Source organism: Mytilus trossulus, chromosome 2 (assembly GCF_036588685.1).
Source record: "Mytilus trossulus isolate FHL-02 chromosome 2, PNRI_Mtr1.1.1.hap1, whole genome shotgun sequence".
NCBI classification, from domain to species: Eukaryota; Metazoa; Mollusca; class Bivalvia; order Mytilida; family Mytilidae; genus Mytilus; species Mytilus trossulus.
This window is the reverse complement of record NC_086374.1, coordinates 97,838,319-97,857,892: the sequence shown is the minus strand read 5'-3', so window position 1 is coordinate 97,857,892 and position 19,574 is coordinate 97,838,319. Positions and strand designations below refer to the sequence as shown.

Below are 19,574 nucleotides of genomic sequence, written 5' to 3'. Positions count from 1 at the left end.
CATTTAAAGTCAATACAGAATAGAAGAAAAATGTTTATGAAAAGTCAAATTTGTAAATTTTAAAACAAGTATACAGTTTGATGTTATAGAGGAAAAGTTTATTCTCATGAAAATTAAAATCCTTAAAAATGTCATACAAATTATATACCAGGTATTCATTATTGTTTTCTATATTTTGATTTATTAAAGGGTTGAATATTCCAGGAGGCAAATGTATAAGAGGGAAGTGGAAGACACCAAAGACATATCAAACTCATAAGTCAGAGATAACTTGCAAAACAAAGCAAAAACAAAAAAGAAAGCAATACCATATAGCTGTCTACATCATAGAAACTAGACTGGGCATCACAATCACCACCAAAAAAATAGGTGGTGCCATTTGTATAGTAAGGTTTCTCTGACAGCTAGACCTAGCAGCATCAATAAACTATAATTTCAGAAATTTTTGTGTACAATTATTATTGTTATTTTTGAAGAATGGGAAACAAAGTTAGATTAATCATAGCAATTTCAAGAAAATCTGTATACAAATATGTGTAACAGATAACAGAATGCGGGTTCTAATTAGTGCATTTTCACCAAGTTGCGTTGTTCGCATTATTTGCATTAATAACCCTGCAATGATTTCTAAATTTACAGTACTATCAAAGATGTAATCCTAATACATGTTTGTTATTTACCTTTGAGGATATGATGGTTCATTTGTATTCCATACACATATCATTCCCTTTCCATCCGTTGGATTTGATGGATTACCCTGAAAGATTTAAAACATTATAAACATCAAATTTAAACAAATTGTAAAAACTGTGTATTTTCTATCCACTGACAGATAAATTAAAAACAAGAATGTATCCCCAGTGCACAGATGCCCCACTCGCACTATCATTTTCTATGTTCAGTGGACCGTGAAAATTGGGGTCAAAACTTAATTTGAAATTAAAATTAGAATATTCATATCATAGGGAACATGTGTACTAAGTTTCAAGTTAATGTAACTTTAACTTCATCAAAAACTACCTTGACCAAAAACTTTAACCTGAACTTCACACTATCATTTTCTAAGTTCAGTAGACAATGAAATTGGGGTCAAAACTATAATTTGGCATTAAAATTAGAACGATCATATCATGGGGAACATGTGTACTTAGTTTCAAGTTGATTGGACTTCAACTTCTTCATAAACTACCTTGACCAAAAACTTTAACCTGAAGCAAACGGACGCACAGACAGATGAACGGAGGCACAGACCAGAAAACATAATGCCCCTCTACTATCGTAGGTGGGGCATAACACGAATGTGTCCTCAGTACACAAATGCCCCACTCGATTTATCATTTTCCATGTTCAGTGGACCGTGAAATTGGGATAAAAACTCTAATTTGGCATAAAAATCAGAAAGATCATTTCATAGGGAACATCTGTACAAAGTTTGAAGTCGATTGGACTTCAACTTCATCAAAAACTACCTTGACCAAAACTTTAACCTGGAGCGGGACAGACGGACAGATGAACGGACACACAAACCAGAAAACATAATGCCCCTCTACTATCGTAGGTTGGGCATAAAAAATACAAGAAGTAATCTATGCATACAATATATTCAATTGTTAATGTAATTTCATTAAAATAAAAAATCTGCACTTCTTTTATGCTTTTCAACATTTTGTAAAACCAAAGAAAAAATTAATAAACATAGTACCTGTTCAGGTTGACTATAGATAGTCAGTAACATATTGGGTTGTGTTGGTGCAAAGTAAGCAAATTCTACATGACGACCTAAAATATAATAAAAATATTTTCACATGGAGAAAGTTATAATCAGTCTCATCTATGGTAAGCAAATATAATAAAACAGGGAAACAATCAGAGTATAAGGTATTGCACATGGTTTCTACTTAAGGTCAAGGAACAGTAAATGGGCTATGTCGCAAATTTTGCTCAAATTTTGCATACAATCTTGGCTCGGTGAACTACAACTGACAAACGAAAAAATAATGCATTTATCTCTTTTATTATCTGAAATATTGCAGATTGATTTCTTTTAATATGGGTGAATATTTGTATAGAAAGCACATACAATCGACGAAAAAACATACAAAATTTGTCTTAAAATCGCCAAATCTTTTATTTTACTCCATAGATTTTTCTTTAAAATCTGTATGTTGTTGACACATAAAATTCCGTTATAATGATGCAAAATAAAGATAGGGTCACCGACTTCGTTTGTTGTCTAAATATCATTTTGTCACCTTGTTGGTAGTGAAAAACGTCAAAAATCAACATTTTACGGCCTGCAACACGGCGACGTTACGATAATTTCGACGTTTTATAAGATTTTTTCACAAAGAACACAACATTGAATGCTGTGTACCGAAAAAACGAAGTCGGTGACCCTATCTTTATTTTACATCATTATAACGGTAATTTATGTATCAACAACATATAGTTTTTTAAGAAAAATCTATGGAGTAGAATAAGAGATTTGGGGATTTTAAGTCAAATTTTAGAAGGTTTTATGCCGATTTTATGTGCTTTCTATACAAATGCTAACCAATTTTGTAATAATTCAATCAGTAATAATTTAAATGATAAATGAGATAAATGCATTATTTTTTCGATTTTTATTTGGAGTTCATCGAGCCAGAGTTGTATGCAAATTTTACTAAAATCTGTGACATAGCCCATTTACTGTAACTTGACCTTAAGTTACTTCCTAAATCTTCAAGAACCAAGTTGTATATCTGGAATAAACAAGAACTTGTCCATAGAAAAAAACATGAGTGCACACACTGAAATGTCTCGCCTTCTTTACTGATCATTGATATTATGTTGATAGTCCTAATAATAAAGCTTTATTACAACTGTCACATAAACTTAACATAAACCAAGAAAACTAAACATTGACCTTTGAACCATGAAAATGAGGTCAAGGCCAGATGAACGATGCCAGGTAGGCATGTACAGCTAAGAATTCTTCCATACAACAAATAAAATTGACCTATTGCTTATAGTTTAAGAAAAACAGACCAAAACACAAAAGCTTAACACTGAGCAATGAACCGTAAAAAATGAGGTCAAGGTCAAATAAAACCTGCGCGACTGACATGCAGATCATGAAATATTTCCATACACCAAATATAGTTGACCGATTGCATATTTAGTATTAGAAAAAAGGCCAAAACTCAAAAACTTAACTTTGACCACTGAACCATGAAAATGAGGTCAAGGTCATATGACACCTGCCAGAGACCTGTACACCTTACAACCATTCCATACACAAAATATAGAAGACCTATTGCATATAGTATAAGAAAAACAGACCACAACACAAAAACTTAACTGTAACCACTGAACCATGAAAATGAAGTCAAGGTCAGATGACACCTGCCAGTTGGACATGTACACCTTACAGTGCTTCCATACACCAAATATACTAGACCTATTGCTTATAGTATCTCAGATATGGACTTGACCACCAAAACTTAACCTTGTTCACTGATCCATGAAATGAGGTCGAGATCAAGTGGAAACTGTTTGACGAGCAAGAGGACCTTGCAAGGTATACACATACCAAATATAGTTATCCTATTACTTATAATAAGAGAGAATTTAACATTACAAAAAATCTGAACTTTTTTTTCAAGTAGTCACTAAACCATGAAAATGAGGTCAAGGACATTGGACATGTGACTGATGGAAAATTCGTAACATGAGGCATCCATATACAAAGTATGAAGCATCAAGGTCTCCCTCCCACCTTCTAAAATATAAAGCTTTTAATAATTGAGCTAACACCACCGCCGCCTGATCACTATCCCTATGTCGAGCTTTCTGCGACAAAAGTCGCAGGCTTGACAAAAAGGCCATACTTGTCTTATCATTTTTTATGTTCAGTTAACTGTGAAATAGGGGTCAAAACTCTGATAGAATTGGACATGTTCATTCTGAATTAAAGCCAACAGGTTACAGTAAGCCATGGTGATGAAAATATTGTGGAATTTATTTTGTCTAGATAAAACATTTTATTTTCGCGTTCCATTATGGTTCTCTATTACTAATGATGATTGTTTATAAGTACCACTGGTTAGATAAACTGTAAATATTAAATACCTTGTAGTATGCCCAACTTAGACAGCTCTGCATAACCTTCACTCATACTAATACTTGACTTATTTGATCTTAATTCTGTTGTTTCCTGAGATCTCTCTTCGTCTAGTAATATAGAAACTACCTGCAAATAAAGATACAAAAAAATATTAAATTAGAAACACCGATTGATAAAGCAACCACAGCCAAAATAAGACTATCGTTGACTGAGCTCACATAAACAATCCCCGGCTCCTCAATTTGTGTATATATATATGTCAAAAACCATGTTTTACTGCTAATACCGACAAATCATGGATTCAATGACATGGTTGGTATGGTCTGATAAATTGTCAAAATTCTGGTTATTTTTGTGTGTATTATTCCCTTATTTACCCATGAAATAATTGAACTATTTCCTCTAATGTTTCATATGTATATATATCTTTTAATTTTGTTTGGTCCAAAACATACCCTTGCACAGGACATGACAAGTCAGTTGCAGCTTACTAACTTTTTTGCCATGTTTTATATATAAAGGTATAAAACCCACTCAATAGCAAAAAAGAAGTATTTTACCTGTCCCGCCTGTTGTATGAACTTAGAAAGACGTCCTAAGTCTTGTTGTTTATTCTGTTGTGACTGTTCCTCATCTTCAAAGTCTTTTTCACCATCCCCTCCTACAAAGTATTTAATTATTATTTACTAAAATACCAAAAAAAATGTAAAATGGCATTAAACTTAAAAATGATTTTAAGATACTTTCATTCTTTGTTTCATTTTTATATTAATTTGATGTTTTGTCAGATGATGACTTTTGATTTCTAGGGATTCATTTATTTTTTATTTTTGTGTGGGTATCAATTTTCAGAGTTGGAGAAAAAACTGTATTTAACTTAATATTTTTGGGGGAAAGCTAGAGAGTTCTGAAATTTAGTTGTTTGTGTGCAAGACTCCTACTCTAAACAGGAGGGTTGGCAGGTATGTTTTGAGGTAATCTGTTCTCACAATTAAATATGTATCGTGAAAATTGGTACAACATAATACTGTTTACATTAATGCTCTAATCATTTAGGGAAGGAAAGCCATAATATTTATTTTTGGTAATTTATATCAGTCGCATTAAACAATAGTCCCACTTACTGCCAGATCCAGCAAAGTCTTCAGGAGGATGCTGTGTCCACTTATTTCTCATATCAATCTCTTCTGTTTGTATATCACGGTCTATAGCATCATCATTGGTCTGTACGTAGGCCTACAATCATGTTACAATAAACATTATATATACTTTTACAGCTAACATTATATATTTTTCAGCAATTGTTTGCACCTGTCCTAAGTCAGGAAGCTGATGTTCAATGGTTGTTGTCTGTTTATGTGGTTCATAAGTGTTTCTTGTTTCTTGTTTTTATATAGATTTTGGTTTTCCCATTTGAACGGGTTTACACTAGAAATGTTTTGGGCCCTTTATAGCTTGCTGTTAGGTGAGAGCTAAGGCTAAGTGTTAAAGGTCATACTTTGACCTATAATGGTTTACTTTTATAAACTGTTACTTGGATGGAGAGTTGTCTCATTGGCACTCATACCACATCTTCCTATATCTTTTTTAACTAATTTCAGTCTCATGATCTTTAGTATTTTACTTTTAAGATTGCATGCATGTGTAAGAAAATGTCATATTTTTAAAGTAAACTTGTACAGATGGATTGCAGGAAAAGTAATTCTGTTTAAACAAAGAATATAGATTTCAATACTTGAACAATATTTAAAATGATTAGGATATAGTTCAAGAATAAAACTGACATGTTGAAAAAACATCAGCAAACACTTTCAGTTTCAGGTAGTTGTGCAAGAGAGAGATAAGGAGTATTTTATGTGATAATGCTAAAGCTTTTTTTGTGTGTGGAAAATAACAACAAACATATTAAGTTTGCAGTCTTGATCTACCAAAGTCATGTTTGATTTAAATGAAATTAAATTTACAACCATCAAAGTAAAAAACATATTATATTTATAGTTGCATTTTCTCAAAATTTATTTGATGTTTAACTGAATTCAAAACTCAAATGATAAACTCAGGACTAAAATTACCAAATAAATGTATCAAATATCAAACCTAGTTTTGAAATTATCTATTTGCTTGATGTGGATTCATTACTATTCGTTTGATACCAATTTTTGTGGCTTTTGTGGGTACATCTTGGGCACAGGTATATCACAAATTTAAAATGAAATGTTCAACAAATTACAAATTTTCTCAAGACTTAGTATGCAGAGATTGACAAAACAAGGGAAATCAAATATCCAAGGAAATGAAAGTTTTCCTCAATCCACGAAAATTAATGAATCCACAGTATGTTCAATATTGATTAATCTAATAAAATCAAGATTGGAAATGGGAAATCTGTCAAAGAGACAACATCCAGACCAAAGAGGACATAACAGCGGAAGGCCATCAAAGGGTCTATAACACAGTAAGAAAATCCTGCACCCTGATACACCTATTGTGGCTAATCCTACACTAGTGTTTGATTAAAACTGTACCTGTCTTGTGTCAGATCTACCATAACTTCTAATATACAACTCATATTCCTTGACTGGAGGCAGATCCATTATATCAAATGTAACTGTGTCTAACTCTATCATTTCTAACAGGTCTCGAGCTCGTTTGGATGTCTTTCCATAGGTTTTCTGGGTCATGACCTGTCTCTTTGCCGATAAGAAGTTGATAGCACTGCTTTTTGGACGTGTCCTAGGGGCAGGTTCATCTGGACTGCTGTCCCTATATCCTCTACCTCTATCATCAGGCTACAAAATAATATATTGTCATTAATAAGGTAAAGCAATTACCTAAGGGATTATAGATTTATTCTTATGAGGAAGCTTGGAGCATTCTTGGAGGTTGCTTTGAGATTTTTAAGTAGGCTCTTTTCACATTTAATCCCAGAAAAGTATCAACCTGTAAACGGACAGAGAGTCACAGGACATTTTTAATAACAAAGTTGCTTCATATATAAAACTTCAAAAAAATACAAAAATATTTTCAAAATGTGTTTTCTTTTGTGACTTTTTGTCTGTGACTTTCTGTCCTATGTTCCATCAACCATAGTTCTATCTTTTCACCATCTTTCAAATAATTCAAAATGTCTCTAGCTTTAGGTATCTGTGAGATAGATGTGCCTAATTCATAAATACATTTCTAAATATCAATAAGAAACAAAATATTTTTAATATTACTTTTTCTGTATGTTTCTCACATCATTACTGATTACATAATTACCGAGTCATTTTTGTCATATTTGTCCTGTTTTGAGGAATCTTTATACAATCTATCATTTTCTTCATCTAAAGCTCGTAAAACATCATTCATCTCGTCATCCTGAAATAGATTGCATTTATTTGAAAAAGTCAATAGCCTCCCTTTATTACATCATTTTCTTTCAGTTTTCTGATAGATGTTTCATTGGCAATTTTATCACATCTCTCTATTGATGAAACAAAATACAATGGATCAGAAATAGTGTCGCTTAATGATAAAAAAAATATTTTTGGGGGACATTCTGTTTTGTCTAGCTATCAGTTTTCAGAAGACTGAGGTTGCACAACATAATTCACAAGTATGTAGAGTCATTTTCTGAACTATCCATTCACATGTTAAAAAAAAATGGTTTTGATTGTCTTTATGACATATAACGGTAGACAAGTGCTTTCATCAGTTTTTATTCTTTTGCTTGCAGCATTTTCTCCAAAGTTTTTGACTTTGTTAATAATAGCTAATAAGAAAAATCAAATTATATATTGCATTAATCAAATAACTTAATAAATAAAGTGCTTTATTAAATCAACATATGGAATAAATACTTGTCTAAGGGCAAACATAGAATTTTAGTTTTGTTCTTTGCTGTCTTATTAACATGTATCTCACATTTCATATTTATTCAATATTATTGTAATAAAGTACACAAGCATTTATAGCAATATGTGTACAATGTACTTCTATTTTTTGTGTGTTCAAAAACATTTCAAGAAATGGACTACATTGTGTACTTCCTAAATTAAAATATATATGCATGCTCAATGTATACCCAGTTTATCCTATAAATTAGGATATTGATTATAAAGTGAAAATTTGCAAATTTTAAAACCAGCCATATGTGTATTATATTTTTGCACCAAAAAAAGAAGTGTAATTGCAATGAAAATGAACCAAAGATTATCAACTGTTTGAATAAGATTTTATTATACCAAATTGCAAAAAAATACACCTTTTGTACGTTGTTGAAAGCAAGTATTTTGCCCATGTTTTTTTCTCTTCATCATATTGATATTGTTCATATTTCACCTCAGCATACATGTAGATTGATGCACAATGATATACCGTTCCTTGGTATTGTCTAAACATATACTTGTACAATACCAGTTAGTATCAGAAACTCACAATTTTATTAATATATTTTGTAACAGGAACACATTTTGAATAATGTGCCGAAAGTCATAAATACCTATTTTCTTCTTACATGCAATTTTTTTCTGAATCAAGTTTTTAATGTAAATTACACAGATCCTAATGAAATTTGATAAATAAATTTTGTGATCTAATCTAAATTGCCATGCAGGATAAATATGTGCAATAAGGAATTATATGTTGCAATAAAATTCACTATGTGCAATAAAAACATTTTTTCTATATTTGTACCTTCAGAACCGATTGTGTTGGGGATTTTTGTCGACACACACAAAAAACATTAAAGTAAGGAATTTGTGCAATAATGGGACACTTCATTGCACATTATTGAGACACAAAGATATTTACAGAATATTGTAGTCCATGTCGAGGTTGTCTAGGAGTTATAGATGACAAGTTTGTCTACAAATAAATGTCAATACTTTTAAACAGAGGCATACACATTTAGCAATTTTGCAATATTTTGATTGATTAATTGTTGGCTGCATATCGTCCAGTGGGAAATATTTCATGCATGTTCAGGACGATGCAATATTTTGAAGAAGAAATAACACTCAAAAGGGTTTATCTATTACAATTGATGCTTGTGTGTTAGATGACTTTCTCTCATCCATAATATTGGCAAAGAGTCTATAGTAGCTTTTAAATATCATTGGCAAAAAGTCTGAAAAGTAGCTTTAAAATATCATTCAAACTATCAAACTAGCATATATTGTTATTTTGCTTTTGAATGCCTCAAACACACTATTTGTTTTAATAGCCTGAAACTGCAGTTGCATTGCAATAGAAGCAAATTCCTCAAAATTCTACTCTAAAAATGTAAAACAGCAATACATAATAAAATTTTAAAGAAAGGAAAAGCTGAATTAAAATTTTTGAAAAAGATTTGTGTGGCAACTTACGCTATGATCATATTCTGGTCTCTAATATAAAATAATGAAAAAACAAACAAGTTACCCTGGGTTTCTTTCATTCTGTTATCACAAGAGAATAAGTATCATATATACAAGGTTGAGGTTGGACAGAAGTTTTTTTTTTAATGAAAAATAACAAAAATCAGAAATTAAATTCATGTCAATTTCTAGTAATTTGACAATCAATGGATGAAGGAAAATATTCCACTAAACTGTTTTTCAGACCAATTTTCTATTTTCTCTTTTTGATGGATTTCTTTTTGATAAGTGTTCAATTTTCAAATTGTAATCTAGCATTCTTGGGGATATTTATAACCAATTAAAGTAAAGGGTGTTAAAATATATGTTCCTCTCTATGTTTCACGTTAATATCTAGTCTTATTGGCATATATAGAAACAGAGATTAAACAGAATAGTTCTAGTAGATCCTTAGTTGATTTTATCCTTTTTTTGCTTCATTTATTTACTTTCTAAAATTTCATTCTCAAGCATATCTGATCAAGAATCTTGCATGGGGAGATCTATTTCAAACAATGATAGAATCATACACATACAATTTCTCCAAAAGATAGAATTCTACAAACTAAAGTTAGTTTCATTGTATTTAAATGTTATTTTCAACATTTTGAAATAGTTTAGTGTAAGTAATTGTAATTGTTAAAATACATTAATACATAAAATGAGGTTATAGAGTAGTATCATTTTAGTCATATGGCCCTTTCAAGAAACTCATAACCAGAAGCAGTTATATTTCTCTAAAATTAAAATTTGAAATTGATTATCTCCCTTGTGAAGAAGTAGATGTGCTTTACAAGTGGATATCTCCCTTGTTAAAGGTGTAGATTTGCTTTACAAGTGATTATCTCCCTTGTTAAAGACGTAGATTTGCTTTACAAGTGGATATCTCCCTTGTTAAAGGCATAGATTTGCTTTACAAGTGATTATCTCATTGTTAAAGAATTACATTTTCTTCATAGTGGTTCTAGATTAACTTTTGATTTAAAAATTACATCTATATAATAATTTCAGTGGAATTTTTTCTTCTACCATAATCTGCACTGCAGCAAACCAGCATTATACTAGTATACTCTCCAACAACGGAAATAATTTACATTTAATTAAAATTTTAAATCTTAATAAAGTGAGTTTTAGAAAGTCACATAATACATGAACAATTTTACAACACCTACTGACAGATACAAGGTCTTAAAAGAATAAAATGCAAACCTTCTTTGGTGGCTCCTCATCCTCTTCTTCTTCAAAGTCATCATCATAGTCCTGCAAAAACTCAATTTTATTATTCTTAAGTTTCAAAAAAGTAAAATTACAAAAATATCAAACTGAGGAAAATTAAAAACAGAAAGACAATATTCAAATGGCAGAATCAAAAACTTAAACAAATGGAAAATAAACGTCATATTTTTGACTTCTTACAGACATTTTCTTATGAAGAAAATGGTGGATTACACCTGGTTTTATAGCTAACTAACCTCTCACTTGAATGTAAGCGGCATAAATTTCATAGTCATTCTGGTTTTAACAAATTTTGCATTTTGTACAACACTTATATACATGCTTTACCCTAATCAACCAAATAATTAGTACTCTAAATGTAATTAGTAATTTTAAAACAGTACCTCAAAATCATCCTCATAACCTCCATATTCATTTTCTTCCTCATCTTCCTCCTTTGGTTTTGATCTGCCATTCACTGCAGATTTGGTTCTCACATCCTAAAATTAAAAATAGAAGATAAAGTTTTTTTCTTATTTCAATGTTTTTCAAACTTTGTAAAGAAGTACTTCTAGTTATACATGCAATAATTAAGGTATGACCCTACAAAATATTTAACCCTGTGACCTGGGATTTTTTAAGGAAAACTTGACTTAATCAGAGAAACAGTTCTAATCTATGAAAAGCTATGTCTATAAATTAAATGATTGAGTCAGTCTACGTAAAAATAGTGCTGAATTCTTCTATCTAAAAAAAAGGACACCACAGTAAATCCTTTTAATATACTTGAAAGTAAATCTTTTAAATTGCTGTGAAAAAAATTCCTATGAAACATGTAGATTTCATTGATCAACTATTAGTATTGAAGCAGTTTTGGGTTATCATATTATTTATTTGTTCTAAAGTAATCTAATCAGGTATCACTGAAGTTATATAAGCTTTTTTCAGTGAGATTTTTTCCACTATAGCTAGTCTTTAATACACTAAAAATATTGTTGTTTTTTTGTTAACTTGAAAGTAAGTTAATTAACCCTACAACCCAATAGAAAGTTATTTACAATGATAAACCATAACCATCAACATAACATAACAGATCTGTAACCTTCCCCATTACTAAAACTATAACCTTCAATGTTACAGGAATAAACCATAACCACCGTGACCAATATTAGAATGACCATTGAAAAGTACCATAACCAGAATACAGACAAATTATCAAAACATCCTAACAAATGAAATTGATGGTTTTTTTTCACATGGAATTGCACATTTTTTATGTTCTTTACAGAAGGTTTGTTATTTTTTGTTAAAACATAATATAAATATTAAGGTGGTTCCTAACATCTTAACTAAAATTAATTTGGTTCGTTTAATTTTCTTAAAATTTTGACAAAGTATTTACTTTGACCTTTTAACAAAAATGTCCCTTGTTGATGCCTTATGTGTTCAAGAACAAGAAGAGGATTAAGTAAGTTTAACAAAAATATAAAAATTTCAAAAATTTTGAACCAACCGTTTTGTCAGAAAAATTACACTGGTTGTATAGCAGTTTGACAAACACTTATTTTGATCATTGAGAAGCTTCATATTCCCTTTAACAACACAACGTAATCAAAATGTTCTGCTGATTTTACAGAGTTATCTCCCTGTAGTGTTAGGTACCACCTTAAGCAACTGATTTTTACACTTTGTCATTTCATGAAAAATTAAAACAAGCATTGAGCATGAAAATATCTCTTACAGTTTCATAAAGTTTATCTGTTTCAAAAGTGTTAATGATCTGAAAGAAATAGGTTTATAGTACAAGGGTCAATGACAGTCAAATGTACTTCATTCCTTAGGCCAATGTAAGGGAAATTTGTTTGCAATTGCTTGAAATCTTATAAAATCAGATAAATTATAAATCTATTTATGGTCTAAACAAAGAATCTAGGTGCATGTGCAAGTGTGTGTATGATTTGAATTAACAGATTATTAATCTGAACCAAAATATTTTTGTGTTTCATAACAATCATCCTCAAATTTTCTTGAAAATGAATATTACTTTATGGAATAGGTGATGATTACTCAATAAAACAAGTATATTAAAAGAGGGTTGCATCCATAACCATAGAATTTCTGGGAAGTTGGAACACACAATATTTATTCAATGAAAAGTTTCAAGCTGATCCTTAATTTCTTTCACTAAATATTTACTTGGGGAGCTGAACTTTTCTGTGGTACAAATTTAAATGGAATTTGTGAATCTATTGAAATATACAAATTTAGTATAGGACAAAAGACTTTTTTTGACTATTAATAAAGTTTGAATGTGTTTATCTCAAATCTGTCAATTTCAAACCAACAGACCATAAAATATGATAAGATAAACAAGAAGAAAAGTTCTTTTACAGTTATGCATTTAGTCATAATTGAAATCAGATGTAAAAAAATTCTTTAATCATTTTTTTTTTATCTGATTTCAAAGTAGATTTGTTTTGAGCTCTACTGTAATAAAACAACACCCCTTTCAACTTAATATGAGGTGAAGGAAAAATTGCATGAAGTTTAATCATGCAGTATCAACTTGAAACTTTCATCAAAGTAGACTTACTCTGGATTTAGCTGTGTTTCCTCTCTGAAATTAGGGTGATAGCTTATATAATTCTAAACTGCTGCCGTTTCATGTGAATTACACAAGGCTGTTTGAAGGTTGCTTATTTTTCAAGTAATGCAAATAATATATTCATTATTAGAATGTATAATTTTTAAAAACTTTCCAACTTTTATACAATCCGAAAGCATGATGAAAATAAACTATAAATACATTACTTAAATCTAATTGACCTGACACATAGAAATACCTTTCTTGCAAAACCAATAAATGTAACTATGAACATACTAGTAGCCGTAATTTCAAGGACATATTTTCAAATAATACCATTCGTACTCTAGTTGTCTAAGTCCCCAAAATATCATTTCGATGAATTTGAATAATCTACCTCTTCTTTTGATCTTTTATCCCTTTCATCCTTTTCTCTATCTCCATCTTTTCTGTCTCTCCCTTCTTTTTTATCTCTTCTTTCTCTCCGTTGCCTCTCTCTCTCATCCTGAAAAGATTTAAAATAATCTTCCATTTGGAATTACAATTCATTATCAATATTCTGATACAGATGACAACAAAACTCATTATAATAGGTTAAAACTAAAATGACTATCTGTTTAAAATATAATAGTACATAATTAAAAAAAAACACCAAAAAATAGCACACATTATAAAAATTCTCTCATTACTAAAATAAATCTATGAGAAAAGAAATAAGGTTTCAAAGCTTAAAAACTATAACTCTTAATCTGTAAACGTTTATCTTTATTCATAGGAAAACACAGACCTTTTTGGAAAGATTTTTTTTTAATATGAAATTACTTATTACCCCCTCTTAGAAGAATAAGTGTATTAATTTCAACACCAAACATAAGCAAAACTAAGTATGATTGTTTGAAGTGGTAAGAAGAATTGACATTTTGTTAAATACAATGTAGGTATGAATGTCTGTGGACAATAAACAAGCTGAGTATGTGAATTTAAAATCAAGTTAGAGCTTCTGGAGAAATGAATGAAAAGTGGCTGTAAAATATTCTCATTGAAAATTAACAAAAAAAATGTTAAAACATAAAGAAACATCAGATGATTTGCACTTTGAAAATCTAAATTGGTAAACAGAAAATAAAATCACGAAATCCAACAAAAAATTGGACCACAAAAATAATAATGAATCCAGTTTTCTAGAATATCTATAATGCCTTAAAACATTTGCTCATATTTATTTAAAAAAAAAATCACAATACAATAGATATTGAAGATTCAAACTTTTAAGTATGAAATATAGCTGATATAGACACACTTCTCAGTGTTGTCAAAATATATGTGTTATTCTGACATACAATCAGTATTATTCAGTTATTTTTTTCATAAAATGACATGACAAATATATCTTATGGAAAATCCATGAGCTTAATTGATAAAATAATTTCATTAAATATGTTTACCAGTATAAATTTTATTTCATATCTAAGAATTAAATCTATGAACATCTACTTACTGAAATTTATAAAAATTGCTTTTAATTCTAGTGAAAATATTTTACATCAACACAATTCTTTTCAGGTTAGAAACAAAAAATAAGTTAAAATGAAAAACTGTCAGCACACAAATAATGTTGACCTCATCAAGTTCAGTTTCCATTTCCTCATTCTCTTCATCTCTATGGTGACGATGTTTTTTACTTCCCTATTGCATGATACAAGTTATGCATAAATATATGTAGTTTGTTTTGTGGCAAAACACTTGAAAATTCTGATATCTGTATAAAGAATATGGAGCTGTTACAAACCCTTGCTGTAATCTTATTGAGTTCTATAAATCTTTAAAAGGAAGGGCTTTAAAAATGTTTAAAAAATAAATTATAACTCTTTAATAGATGTTGAACATTTAAATACAAGATGTGGTATAATTTTAAGTGTTTTTGACAACTTTATTCAATCACTATGATTTCCCACACAAATAAGAACCAGTTATTTCACATTCAATTGAAACATTCCAAGATACAGATATAAAGTATGTTTCACTTGTATAACTTACTTCTTCTGATTCTTTGTGTCGATCTCGGTCTTTCTTTTCTTTTCTTCTATCTCTCTCATCCTATTGCAAGAAGAATTTTTATGAACTTATCATGAATGAAAATAAGATATAAGACAATGAATAAACAAATGCCAATTCTGCAAAAATGAACCAAACATTCAAAATTCTTCTCTGATAAAAAAATTACAAATTTTAGTCTACTGTATTGATCTGATGAGTTAAGTCTTTTTCAACTGATTTTGATAGTTGGTTCTTAAGTTGAACTGTTGCACCAATGTCCCAGGTTAGGAGGAAGGTTGGGATCCCGATAACATGTTTAACCTCGCCACATTCTGTATGTATGTGCCTGTCCCAAGTTTGCGCCTGTAATTCAGTGGTTGTTGTATGTTGCTGTGTTACATATTAGTTTTTTGTTGTTCTTATTTATATCAGTTAGGCAATTAGTTTTCTCTTTTGAATTGTTTACATATGTCATTTCAGGGCCTTTTATAGCTAACAATGCTGTAAGGGCTTTTCTTATTGTTTAAGGCTGTACAGTGACCTATAGTTGTAAAAGTCTGTGTCTTTTGGTTTCTTGTGAAGAGTTGTCTCATTGGCAATCATACCACATCCTTTTTTATATCATATAGAGTAATCCTCTAAAAAAAAAAAAAAAACTCTAAAAAAAATAATCTTATATTGATTTTACTTCATCTCTGTGATGTTTTCTTTTCTCTCTATCATCTTCGCCTCTATGTCCCCTTCTATCTCCATCTTCATCTCGATGTCGTCTTTTCTCTCTATCATCATCGTCTCTGTGTCTTCTCTTTTCTCTATCATCATCACCTCTGTGTCGTCTTTTCTCTTCATCCTTGTCTCTCCTTCTTCCATCATCATCTCTGTGCCTTCGTTTTTCATCATCATCTCTATGTTTTCTTCTGTCTTCATCTTTATTACTCCTCTCTCTATCTTCTTCTTTGTGTCTTCTTCTTTTAGAATCATCATCATCTTTCCTTTTTCTATCATCATCTCCCTAGTAATTAAAACATGTCTTAAAATAAATATAGTATACAACATGAATGTCTTAAAATAAATATAGTATACAACATGAATAAGTGCAAAAGTTTGTTTTTCCATTATACAATTTTCAAAATCTAGATCAGCAATAAAATGGATATTCCTTTGTGTATAGTAGTCAATGTCTACAATGGATACATAATTACACCTTGTGTATCAAAGAATGTATATTGAAAAAAAAAAATTCATAAAATAACTTCCTTTCATAATTTGACCAAATTCTGTGCACAAAAGAATCCTAAAAACAATTACACATGCACTTCAGAATATTTTTTTTGATAATCTTCTTTTTCTTAGGCAATGTTGGGGACAGAGTTTTAGGGTAAGATGTTTCTATCATTTTATTCTCCAATTTTTGTATTTTCATTTATAGTTTAATGTATGTGATGGTTGATATGTATTAGGCAGTAAGGGGTAAAAAGCAGTTTTTGTCAGCACCCGCCACCAAGACAATTGTAATTGAGAATTATAGTGCATTATAGTGTGAAAAGTTGCTCTGATAACCATCACCCATGTATTATTAATACAATGTGCTTCCAACTCCCCCCATACATTTTTTTCTGGAATCACCCTTATCTGTTTATTGTTCTATTACTAGTCTTTTTAACCCTCAATAAGACAGTTTTGTGCTTGATGAAAGCAAGATTGATAATGTCTCCTCACACATTGTGACATCTGTGATAATGCCTGCTCTAGTCTCAAAGCTGTGATACAAGTATTACAGTTCAACTGAGTAGGATGATAAGGACATAGGGAAGGACGGTCAGTAATTTTTATGGTAACATACAAATTTTGAAATTGAAATGGCAATACTTTAACATGTTAAAAGTATGCATAAAATTTAAGTCTTATATGCAAGGCCAAATAACCTATGTGGAAATATGATGTGCCAATGAAAACCATTGACTTTCCTTTCACTCAAACATTTGAACTCATGAAAAAGATTCAGTCAAAAGACAATGACTGATAGGACAAGCCAAATAATGTGAATAGATATGATATGTGCCAATGCTTATACAACTACATACCAAATATCATCAAAAATAGCATGCATTAGTCTTGTTATGCAAGCCAAAAACTGTGATAGAGTTAGTCTAATGATAGCACTATGATAGAAGATCAACAACTAAAGGCTCTAAAGAGCCTGTGTCGCTCACCTTGATCTATGTGAATATTAAACAAAGAACGCAGATGGATTCATGACAAAATTGTGTTTTGGTGATGGTGATGTGTTTGTACATCTTAATTTACTGAACATTCTAGCTGCTTACAATTATCTCTATCTATAATTAACTTGGCCCAGTAGTTTCAGAGGAGAAGATTTTTGTAAAAGATTACTATAATTTACGAAAAAATGGTTAAAACTTGACTATAAAGGGCAATAACTCCTCAGGGGTCAACTGACCATTTCGGTCATGTTGATTTATTTGTAGATCTTACTTTGTAAACATTTAATGTTTTTTACAGTTTATCTCTATCTATAATAATATTCAAGATAATAACAAAAAAAAGCAAAATTTCCTTAAAATTACCAGTTCAGGGCAGCAACCCAAGAACGGGTTGTCCAATTCATCTGAAAATTTCAGGGCAGATATAACTTGACCTGATGAACAATTTTAACCCATTCAGATTTGCTCTCAATGCTTTGGTTAGTGAGTTATAAGCCAAAAACTGCATTTTCCCCCTTTTCTATTTTTAGCCATGGCGGCCATCTTGGTGGGTTGGCCGGGTCACGCCACACCTTTTTTAAACAAGATACCACAAAGATGATTTTGGCCAAGTTTTGATTAATTTGGACCACTTGTTTCAGAGGAGAAGATTTGGGAATGGTTAAAAATTGACTATAAAGGGCAATAACTCCTAAAGTTTTGGTCATGTTGACTTATTTGTAAATCTTACTTTGCTGAACATTATGGCTGTTACAATTTATCTCTATCTATAATAATATTCATGATAATAACCAAAAACAGCAAAATTTCCTTAAAATTACCAATTCAGGGGCAGCAACCCAACAACGAGTTGTCCGATTCATCTGAAAATGTCAGGGCAGATAGATCTTGACCTGATAAACAATTTTACTACATATCATATTTGCTCTAAATGCTTTGGTTTTTTAGTTATAAGCCAAAAACTGTATTTTACCCCTATGTTCTATTTTTAGCTGTGGCAGCCATTGTGGTTGGTTGACCGGGTCACCAGACACATTTTTTAAACTAGATACCCCAATGATGATTGTGGCCAAGTTTGGTTAGGTTTGGCCCAGTAGTTTCAGGAGAAGATTGTCGTTAAAGTTAACGACGAAGGATGACGGACGCAAAGTGATGGGAAAAGCTCACTTGGCCCTTTGGGCCAGGTGAGCTAATAAAAAGAGAAAATGCAATCATAACAAAACATATGTTCAACCTTAGATTTTCCTTCCCGTTTTTCTCTCCTTTCTCGTCTCTGTCGTTCTCTATCCTCCTAGAATTATAAGAATATTTGAAACATGAAATAAACATTCCAATGGCTTAACTTTACAAAGACAGCCTTAATAGAGCAGAAAAAATGTGAAAAGCAATAAAATTCTTTTTATTAGAAAATTAGCAACTTTGTTTGAAGAAAATTACTACCCCTCTTATACAATAGTTACATGTATATCAAAAGCTTTAAACAACCTGATTCCGCTGATGATGTCTCAGAAAATACTAATTGCTAAAAGCAAACTTCTTCATGCATTTTTTTTACCTCTGTGGTTTCAATTCTATCAGGAGAGTCTCTGTCCCTTCTCCTACGACGACCCTGCCACAACAAAAGTTAAACATATTTATACAGAATCTGCATGGAAATACATGCATTATCAATTAAATTTTACAAATTTGACTACACTAAATAAGTACTTCAGTAACTATGTTAGATTCAATCAGATCTATTGATTTTATCAGTTTGTTAACCAACATCCTTAATTTTAGGGCTAATTCATTAAAAATACATAATTTTCTCATTGGCAATCATAAAATATCTTTGTGTTTTCATATTGAACCAAGTGAAGGCACTTTATAACTCTAGACATTTATTTTTCTAAATTTACAGTTAGTATCTCCAGCTTTCTATATTCAGACATTTTTATTGAGAAAAAAAATTCAAACAAAACCAACCCTACTTACCAAACTATTAAACAATTTGACAATTGGAGAGTTAATGAGGAAAACTAACATAT

The 19,574-nt window shown here is 30.6% G+C and overlaps 1 protein-coding gene across 8 annotated transcripts in view; it reads right to left on the bottom strand.

Moving 5' to 3' along the window:
• Nucleotides 1–19,574, bottom strand: part of LOC134708492 (cytoplasmic dynein 2 intermediate chain 1-like) — a 44,429-nt gene that overhangs the window by 21,035 nt on the left and 3,820 nt on the right. For 3 of the 8 annotated variants that reach the window (XM_063569065.1, XM_063569066.1, XM_063569067.1), the window contains exons 5-20: nt 19,103–19,156; nt 18,782–18,838; nt 16,011–16,334; nt 15,323–15,382; nt 14,906–14,971; nt 13,683–13,790; nt 11,106–11,201; nt 10,696–10,746; nt 8,903–8,956; nt 7,370–7,468; nt 6,634–6,897; nt 5,233–5,344; nt 4,669–4,769; nt 4,114–4,234; nt 1,703–1,779; nt 681–757 (exon numbers count right to left, since the gene is read on the bottom strand). In XM_063569065.1, coding sequence (XP_063425135.1) covers nt 681–757; nt 1,703–1,779; nt 4,114–4,234; nt 4,669–4,769; nt 5,233–5,344; nt 6,634–6,897; nt 7,370–7,468; nt 8,903–8,956; nt 10,696–10,746; nt 11,106–11,201; nt 13,683–13,790; nt 14,906–14,971; nt 15,323–15,382; nt 16,011–16,334; nt 18,782–18,838; nt 19,103–19,156 — 1,721 coding nt within the window. Of the gene's footprint in view, nt 1–680; nt 758–1,702; nt 1,780–4,113; nt 4,235–4,668; nt 4,770–5,232; nt 5,345–6,633; nt 6,898–7,369; nt 7,469–8,902; nt 8,957–9,456; nt 9,478–10,695; nt 10,747–11,105; nt 11,202–13,682; nt 13,791–14,905; nt 14,972–15,322; nt 15,383–16,010; nt 16,335–18,781; nt 18,839–19,102; nt 19,157–19,574 lie in introns of all 8 variants that reach the window. The other 5 variants (XM_063569070.1, XM_063569073.1, XM_063569068.1 and 2 more) reach the window with 4 other exon arrangements.